This window comes from Taudactylus pleione, unplaced genomic scaffold (genome assembly GCF_031769625.1).
Source record: "Taudactylus pleione unplaced genomic scaffold, aTauple2 ptg000173l, whole genome shotgun sequence".
Classification (NCBI taxonomy): domain Eukaryota; kingdom Metazoa; phylum Chordata; class Amphibia; order Anura; family Myobatrachidae; genus Taudactylus; species Taudactylus pleione.
In genome coordinates this window covers 4,764,865-4,775,000 of record NW_028284575.1, presented here as the reverse complement: position 1 = coordinate 4,775,000, position 10,136 = coordinate 4,764,865, and the positions used below count along the sequence as shown (strand labels likewise).

The 10,136-nt window shown below is 49.0% G+C and overlaps 1 protein-coding gene across 1 annotated transcript in view; it reads right to left on the bottom strand.

The window, feature by feature from the left end:
* Nucleotides 1–9,883, bottom strand: part of GPR39 (G protein-coupled receptor 39) — a 232,255-nt gene extending 222,372 nt beyond the window's left edge. The window contains exon 1 of the mRNA XM_088475554.1: nucleotides 8,560–9,883. Within this exon, the coding sequence (XP_088331680.1) occupies nucleotides 8,560–9,403 (844 nt within the window). The 5' untranslated portion in view covers nucleotides 9,404–9,883. The remainder of the gene's footprint in view (nucleotides 1–8,559) is intronic.
* Nucleotides 9,884–10,136: the final 253 nt, after the last annotated feature.

Here is a 10,136-nt window from a genome sequence, read left to right as displayed (position 1 = left end):
CAGACACGACGAGCGAAGGACTTTCCTTCGCTCGTTGTGTCCGATCAAAGGGGGCGTGCTGTCAATGTTGATTGACAGCACGCCCCCTTTGGTGGGCGTGCCGGGGGCGTGCCTCCCTGACGGGGGCGTTCCCATGGGAACGCCTCCCGTCAGAAGCCGGCCCACTGACATCACTAGTGATGTCAGTGGGAGTGATTTTGGCTCTGATAGAGCCAAAATCACTCCGGAGCTTGCGGTTGAAAACCTCAACCGCAGGCTCCGGCTCGCAATTTCGATGGTCGCGATGGTCACGACCATCGCGGCCATCAAAATGCACGCTCGTATAGCCTGTGGGTGGTGACCCACAGCTATACGAGCGTCCAGGAGGACGCTCCATGAAAATGGAGCCCGGCCCTCATTCAGAGCGTGCGCTCTGCTCAGAGCGTACGGCTCTGAATGAGGGCCCTTATATATATCTGCTCTATTATACAGTACTAAGTATAGCAGCTCCCCTCACCTGTACATTATATATATATATCTGCTCTATTATACAGTACTTATAGCAGCTCACCTCACCTGTACATTATATATATATATATATATATATCTGCTCTATTATACAGTACTAAGTATAGCAGCTCCCCTCACCTGTACATTATATATGTATATATATCTGCTCTATTATACAGTACTAAGTATAGCAGCTCCCCTCACCTGTACATTATATATATATCTGCTCTATTATACAGTACTAAGTATAGCAGCTCCCCTCACCTGTACATTATATATATATATCTCTGCTCTATTATACAGTACTAAGTATAGCATCTCCCCTCACCTGTACATTATATATATTATATCTGCTCTATTATACAATACTAAGTATAGCAGCTCCCCTCACCTGTACATTATATATATATATATCTGCTCTATTATACAGTACTAAGTATAGCAGCTCCCCTCATCTGTACATTATATATATATATATATATATATATATATATATATCTGCTCTATTATACAGTACTAAGTATAGCAGCTCCCCTCATCTGTACATTATATACATATCTGCTCTATTATACAGTACTAAGTATAGCAGCTCCCCTCATCTGTACATTATATATATATATATCTGCTCTATTATACAGTACTAAGTATAGCAGCTCCCCTCATCTGTACATTATATATATATTATCTCTGCTCTATTATACAGTACTAAGTATAGCAGCTCCCCTCACCTGTACATTATATATATATTATATCTGCTCTATTATACAGTACTAAGTATAGCAGCTCCCCTCACCTGTACATTATATATATATTATATCTGCTCTATTATACAGTACTAAGTATAGCAGCTCCCCTCATCTGTACCTTATTATGGGCCTTATATGGAGTCTGACGCTGCAGCATCAGTGAGCTCTATCCAGGGCTGCAGATAGCGGAGAGTGAAATAGGGATGTAGTCATCGTGTCGACAGTCACAATGTAGACAGACAAAAGCTCAACACCATAATGTCATAATGTTATAATGACGCCATGGTTAAAATGTGGGCACAGTCCAAATGGTTTATGGTTAGGGTTCAGCTTAAAATTGAGTGCCGACACTGTGTACCAGTCTATTTGGCTGTTGACATTTTGCAAGTGGACATGTCTGTCGACATTTTGTGGTCACATTGCAATTGTCGATATAATATACCGAAACAGCAAAATAGCACCACCCAGCCAGTTATCACCATTGTGCCAATGAGAGCATGGGTACTGAGGATGCTAATAGAAGCACATTGTGCTTCTGTGGGCACAGAAAGGGAGATGTGTGGCACATAGCCCGGCCACGTGTATCCCAAACACTCTATCATTAACTCCACTAATATGTAACCAACCAGTTTCCGGGGCTTATTCATTAAACATAAAAATTCAATGGAGATAATTAGCTTTAGAACTCTCATGGAGTTCTACCTAATTACCGGATGAATTCATCATTCCTCCTCTCCATAACTATCTATTCCGAAAAGCTGTCATTTTTGCGATGACAGCTTTTCGGGAAATAGATACTTTTCCCTGCCTACACTACCTTATCGCATCTGGGAACAGTGCTGCGCATGCGCTGTTACATCTGTAAAACCAGCACTGCCTACAGATGCGTTAAGTTTCGTAACCCCCCCTATCCCCCCCCACCCCCCTCCCCCCTCCGCTCACCTTCCCCCCTCCCCCGACTTACCTGTCCGCGCAGCAGCCTCCGGCTCCGTCCTGCTGGTCTGTCATGTGGTTTCCCAGCAGACCACATGACAGATTAGAAAAAAAAAAAAAATGTTTCTTTTTCTAAACTTTCTTGTGCTCTGCTGGGGAGCACACATATCCGACCAGCCTCCGGAGCCTGAGGACGGAGCAGAGCGCCGGAGGGACTCGTCGGGGGACCTGCACACGCTGATACAGGTAAGTGGATTCTGCTGTTCGCCACCTCACAGTGGCGAATAGTAACTGCATCAAATTCCGAAAATTGATAATTTTCGGAATTTGATGAATACCATAATTTCCACATCCCCATACTAATGTACTAATGTACTAATGTACCCATACTAATGTACTAATGTATGGGGAGTGTGGAAATTAACGCAGGGGAACTTAGCAAGGAGATATCTGTGATATCTCCTGTGTTAAGTCTGTTCATGAATACCAAAATAACGTTATTTAAGGAAAATGTCCTTAAAAACATTATTTTAGTGTTGATGAATAGGCCCCTCCTTCAGTTATTATATGCTATAGCCATCAGTTGTGGGGGGGGGAACAGTGGAAGGAGTTTTCAAAGATGAGTAGTCCGGATTACCTTGAACCCAGACTGCCCCGAACTTGTTAACCAGAGCCGCATCCGAGTCCTGGCTCAGGGTTTCCCGCCAGGCTCGGATGTCAGGTCATGGCCGGAAGTCATCTTCCCAGCATCAGATTCCATGTAAGGAGTCGCAGACGGGACTCTGCGCCATTTCACTCCAGTCCGGTCACCCTTCTCCTGCTGCGCTCTGCTCTGCGGTATCCAGAGTGGGGCTGTGTGTCATCTCTAAGGGGCTGTGCTGTCACTATGTCCATCTAATACCGCTTTCGGCCACGGGACACCGAGCACGGGTTGAAGCTGGGCTACCTCTTTCACACTAAGGCATACATGCCTACCCTCCCAGTTTTCACGGGAGGCTCCCGATTTTTCCCCCGCACCCCCGGAAGGGTAGGCATTTCTCCCGCATTCTGCCCACTTCCTAGTGAAGTGGGCAGAATGAGAAGAATACCCGAGGCGATCGCGGGTCTCCGTGTAGGGGGTGGGGCTTAAAACGTGATTCTACATTGATTACGTCATTTGGCCCCGCCCCCTATGCAAATTCTAGCCAATCGCGGCAATTTTCCCGCGAGGGTGCTGGGCTTAATGACGCGAATTGTCAGGCCCCGCCCCCATCGTCCCCCTCCTGCTTCTCTTGCCCGGGCTTCTCCCGGGAAGAGATTTACAAAGGTAGGCAACTCTGCACTAAGGTGGACGACCCAGGTTATTCCCAGGTCATCACCCTTCACACCTGACCCAGGTATTGTAGTGACTTGGATTTTTCAGCATCAGTGGGCGCTTGGAGATGATCTCGTCTCCAAGCGGCGCTGTCCCCGGCCAATCAGTTTGTTTTAGGCGTGACCCAAGTCATTAAGACCCGGGTCGCACCTTTCACACTTGAGCCGGGTCGTCGACCCGGGTTGCAACTCTCGAGAAAAAACCCTGCTAGCAAGCAGGGTTGCGGACCCGGGACTGTCAACACGGTTTGCACCTTTCAGACTTACGCCAGATCCGGGTTGATGCATGTTCATGCGCAAAAACCCTGGTTTTAGGCTTAAGTCTGAAAGAGGTATAAGTGGCTGTGCGGTGTCCATCCACAAGCTGTGTCCAGTTCCCTTAGTCTGATTAATATAGGGGGTCATTCAGACCCACTCGCAAGCGGCAGTACGCTCGCAAGTGGGTCGATGTTCCCCACTGCGCATGCGCACGACGGAGGGAGCTCTGTCGTGCGCATGCGCGAGACCCGGCGAGCGACGGGCTTTCCATCGCTCGGGGTCTCGCACCAAAGGGGGCGTGCTGTCGATGTTGATTGACAGCACGCCCCCTTTGGTGGGCGTGCCGGGGGCGTGCCTGCCAGACGGAGGCGTTCCCATGAGAACGCCTACCGTCTGAAGCCGGCCCCACTGACATCACTAGTCATGTCAGTGGGAGTGATTTTGGCTCTGATAGAGCCAAAATCACTCCAGGGCTTGTGGCAAGGTTTCCCTCGCAAGTCCGATGGTCGCGATGGTCAAGACCATCGCGACCATCTTGTTGGACGCTCGTATATGCTGTGGGTGGTGACCCACAGCTATTCGAGCGTCCAGGAGGACGCTCCATTTTAATGGAGGAGGGCCCTGATTCAGAGAGAGCGCTCTGGTCAGAGCGTCCGGCTCTGAATCAGGCCCATAGTTCCATCACAGTGGGGCTGCACTGACTCCACAGGCCCCACCCCCTGAATTCACAGTGTGACTCTGTATTTGTCAGCACAAAAATGTTAAAATAATACAAAAGTTAAAAAAAAAAAATAATAAATAGTTGTATTTGTAGTGTTCTGCGCACTGCACCCCAGTACACTGTATTACCCCAGAGCGTGTGCGTATAAGCGATCTGACTCCGCGCAGTGTGAGCTAAGCCGGCAATTTAAAAAACATACAAATTGTTATATTTGTTTGTACTGTCACTGCACCCCAGTACGCTGTATTACCCCAGAACATGTGCGTTACGGTCTGACTCCACGCAGCTGTGAGGTTGTCAAAATTGACTGGAAATTAATGTTATTGAAGTTAATAATACTCTAGGAACAGAAAAAGGCCCAAATTATGTGATTTTAGCTTTTTTAGTCAATTTAAAAAAAAAATGCATATCCAAATCCAAACCCGGATGACGAATCAGAACCAAATCCAGTAAAAATTGGCGGGCGCACAGCTCTAGTTTCTGTGCCTTGGTCTCAGGGCCGTATTCACTACAGATCGCTATTCTGCTTATACGCACGCAACGCAGTTGCTAATATTAGCGGTGATATGTATAGGTTTGTATTCGCATTGCAATCGCAGCCTGACATAAGGACGCCCACTTCCCCTTACTCACATCTGTGTACGTTGTCAACACAGTTAAACAATTGGTAACATCGGACCCATACGCAGTTAAGGCAGGTCAGACCTCACTCAGGAATTGCTTAGTTCAGCGCACGCTATGAGGCCTCAGGCTGCCTATGGTATCACAGTTGATAATTTATGCACGCCCCTGCAACGCCGTCCCAACGCACTGGCACGCCTGTGTTCACCCGACCACCCCCCACAAACAGCACTTCCTGCCAATCACCCTGCTATGGGTCTGCGTAGCCTCTGTGATTGCCGTCCCGATTGCAAAAGCTAGTTCGCGCACTGCGCTGCATACGCAGAACGCAAGAATCAACCGATTGCGTGCGTATAAACAACCGCGCTCCTTGCTGTATCAGGCCCTCTGTACAATATATTGCTACTATATGACAAACAACTGAAAATATATAACTGAAGTAAAAACAAAAAACATAAAAAGTGTCGTAGCCCTCATACTGTATATGAGGGAGCTCCGTCGTGCGCATGCGCGAGACCCAGGGAGCGACGGGCTTTCCATCGCTCCGGGTCTCTCACCAAAGGGGTGTGCTGTCGATGTTGATTGACAGCACGCCCCCTTTGGTGGGCGTGCCTGCCAGACGGAGGCGTTCCCATGGGAACGCCTACCGTCTGAAGCCGGCCCCACTGACATCAGCCAAAATCACTCCAGGGCTTGTGGCAGGGAGACCCTACCGCAGGGTTTCTGTCGCAAGTCCGATGATCGCGATGGTCAAGACCATCGCGACCATCTTTTTGGCCGCTCGCATATGCTGTGGGTGGTCACCCACAGCTATACGAGCGGCCAGGAGGCCGCTCCATTTTCATGGAGGAGGGCCATGATTCTGAGCGAGCGCTCTGGTCAGATCGTTCAGCTCTGAATCAGGCCCTATATACAATGTACCTGTCTAAATTATAGACGTACTGGAGCATGCTCTGTGCCTTACCCAAACACTCCTAACCCATTTATTACAATCACAGGTCTGTCACACTTTCCTTATCAGGCAGATCTCTGCGTACACAGGACCTGATTCAGACCCGTTCGCTAGATGCGGCCGCACGCTCCCAGCGCATGCAAATTTAGCTAAGTGACGCCAAGGCAGGCGATCGCACGGCAAGACATAATCACGCCCACTATGTCTTGGTGAGCGATCACTTTGTGTTTATAGTCGCCCACCAGCCTGCCTTTAGCCGCCCACTAGTGTACGTCATCTCCAGGAAGTATATACAGCCATCGGTACATCGGGAACTATCGGTTCAGACCGCAGCGCTTGTGGTTGACTGTACCCTACTGCAAGCAGTTCTGTGTAAAAATCAACCAGGTGACGTGTACTATGACGCTGCCTGTTTATGAACGCCTCTGAAACTGCGTTCAAACACTCAGGCACGCCTGTGTTCGCAACTCCACTCCCCCGTTACTACTGCCCTACCCCTGTTACCACCCACAAACGGCCTCTCCTGTCACTCATTCCACTGGGTAAGCGAGCGCTACCCGATCGCTCAAACTAGTTCGTGCACTGCGATGCATACACAAGTGCATAACATCGGTCGCGTACGAGCGAGCAGCCGCTTGCGAAGGGTCTGAATCAGGCCCACAATACTGGTAATTTCGTCTACAACACACCCTCAGCACAATTATCTTACATGTGTTGCTGCCCAGCTACTGTATACCCGCTCAGCAGCCAAGTGAAGTTGCAGCTGAGATGTGTACGACTCTGATGGTGCATAAACACAGTCAGATTTCCCTGGTTGATTTGAACGATATCGATTAATTGTTATTGTTCACATCGACCAGTTTCTGGCCCCTTCAAACGACCAAACGATGGTCAACGCGCGGGCACGGATGATCAATATTGACCATCGCCCGTTAGCCTGTTTACTATAAGGACCCGCCGATCGCTGATCGCGGGATCGTTATAGTAGTTGGGGGGTTGATTCATGTGTTGGAAGTCTGATGTCGAACACCCAGCACATGCAGGATGATCAGATAACAATCGTTATCTTATAGTCTCCAAGTCTGACCGTGTGTATCCTCCATAACCCGCTAACTCATGCGCAGTTGCTAAAAATGGTAAGATCTGTCCTCGCAGCGTTTTTCGGGTGCAACTCTAATTACTATTGAGATCATCAAGAAAATCTGTGCGCTAAATGGCAAGTGTGCTATTCTATAGTATTTGGAAGGTCAAAAGGATGATGTAGGAAATGTTAGGATATTATATGAACTATAGCGAAGGGGCGTTATATGATCTGTGTATGCTCTGAAACTGATCAGTTTGCTAAGATTTACCTGTTTTCAATGATGCTTTTTCATGATTATTGTTTCATCTCTAGGTGTGCTACAAACATCCCATCACATGAGTGTTCATTCTAGCACCCAAAACCTGTGCAGTTGCTCTTTCCTGCCTGGGGGGCCATCTCTGCTCTGGTGATTCTAGCACACAAACGGCTGTATCTCAGCCGTTTGTTGCATGAGCCGAGTGTGCTAGAAGCACCAGAGCAAAGAGCAACACCCCAGGCAGGAAAGAGGAACTGCATAAGTTGTGGCAGGTGCAGGGTGCTAGAATGAAGACTACATACTGTCAGTAAGCATATCACAGAATCCATATGGTTGGGAGCCACTGCTATAAAACATAATGGGCGGAATTAAATTGTTTCCAGCCCCCATCGCGCCCGACGGAGTTATTAAATTGTTGCTCCTGTCGGGCGCGATCAGCTGCCAGCGCTCCATTTCAGCTCGTAGCCCCAAAGGGGTGCCGGCTGAAATCTGCGAAAAGTGACCTGCTTGGGCGCCCAGCACTTTGGTCGGGGTTAGCCGATTTACGCGGCTAAACGCTACCGCTTTGGGCGCGATCAGCGCGAAAAGCTGGAACAATTGAATAGCGGCCCGCAATATCCAGTTACTTTAGACGGGTGATCCGGGCTGCGAAAACAATTGAAAACCGCCCAATGAGTGTTATTCAGAGTTGGGGCAATTGCAGAATAATTACACGTCTGGATATAAATGCCACTTTCCGCCTCAGCGGCGGCCACATCTGTGCAACCATCCATCCGCTGGTGAAAGCAGTTGCCATTATCATCAGCGCCCACTTGCACCAGCGCAAAAGATCTAGCTGAAAGCACATACACTCACTAATGAATAGCACGCAATTCCGTCAACACACCCGCTTAACCTACGTGCGAATGCCTCGATGCCGCCCAGTTCCACCAGCTGAGCTCCGTATGACGCCGAATTAACCGTAACCACGTTAAGTTGTGCATGCAGGCCCCAAAACATGCCCAATAAAAATATTGCAAGATCTATGGAATAGCAAGCAGCCCTGAGTCAGGCCCACTATGTAGGAAGGGTGTATATTACCCATTGTGACGGTGACCGACTCCTGCCCGATTACCCAGGCACCAAAAAAAAACTTCTGGTACTTACCCAAGAACACAATAGTCTGTTTACGAGCAGCTCTGCCTTCTGTACTGTTGCTCTTGGTCATCTCATTGGTCACACTGGTCCCATGCTGGCCCTTCACCGTGATCGTCCCTTTCTTTGCCGCCATCAGAGTCACCATCATCTTCCGACACATGAAAGCCACAGCGACCAGGACTAATACGTAGACGATGAAAGCGCTGAAGATACTGGCCTGGAAGGCCTGCCATTTGGCATTAAGGTTGGTGCACAGGGTGAGGTTGGCCGTCCGATGATAGGCCGTGGAAATGTTGCAATGCAGTCGCCTCTTCGGCATGGGGCTCAGGGGATGTTCGGCCCCCATTGCAAAAATCAAGGGTAAGGCCACTAGGACCGCAGTGAGCCAGGCAAAGCAAATCATCAGCTTCACCGTGCGCGTGCCGGAGATCAGCTTGAACCGGAAGGGGTGGCAGATCGCCATGTACCTCTCAAAACTAAGCGTGGCTACGTGGATTATGGTGGCGTAGCTGCAGGCCTCGAACATGAAGCTGTAGAGCTTACAGGTGACATTCCCGTAGGTGGAGGACAGTGGAAACCAGATGACGGAATAGAGCTCCACCGGCATCCCCAGCAATATCAGCAGCAGGTCAGAGCAGGCCAAACTGATCATATGGTCTGTCACCCCCTTCTGCAGGTAGCCCTTGTCTCTCAGGACCTTGGTGGTCTGTATGGTCACACTGTTCCCCAGGATCCCAGCAACCAGGATAATCCCATAGATCACCGTCAGGGAGATTTTCACTATCAAACGGACTTCAAAGTCTGATACATGGGAGTGGTCAATTAAATGAGCGCAGGGGTCTTCTGTAGCCATATTCAGCTCATTAGGCAGCGTCTCATAGCTTTGTAGGTGTTGCGAGTACTAAAAAATAATACACATCAATACATAGGTTATCCAGTCAACTCACATCAGCTGGTCAGGGGGCAGGCAGCCATTGGTGCCACTGCTCCAGCCTGCCCTGGAGTCAGTGTGTAGTGAGGAGAGAAAGTTTGGAGAACTTAAGGCCTTGTGTGACAAACTTTCCCTCAGATCAGAGCCCTGTATGGACTGAGCTGAGCCCTGGCTCCTGCACTCTGCCTCCTGAACTCACACACCAGGAGTTGCCAGGAGGATGGAGTCTCCTGTTAAACATTTACCAGGCAGTCCCATCTGTGGGAAGTACAAGATTCTGATTCAGATATTGTCAGCAGGTGAGGGAGGAGGAGGCCTGAGCAGGGCTAGAAGAATCTCAGCAGGGAAATCCTCCCACACAGTGATAGCCCCGCTCAGGTACTAGAGACAAAAATGCAGCTATTCTCACGCAATGGTGTTCAACTAAAACTGTATTTGATCCTTGCAGAAGAACTGGGCCTGATTTCTGCCTGGTATGACTGTAAGTGTCAGGACTCTGCGTCATTCCTGGGCAAACCCATTTATCCCAGCAAAATTATCAAAATTCTCGACGCCACCCCGGGCAGTAAAACATCTCAGGCATAAAAGCAAACACTATCTGGGAGGACATCCTGCATTCTGCGGCAGCATGCTGGGGGATTAAATTGAATTACAG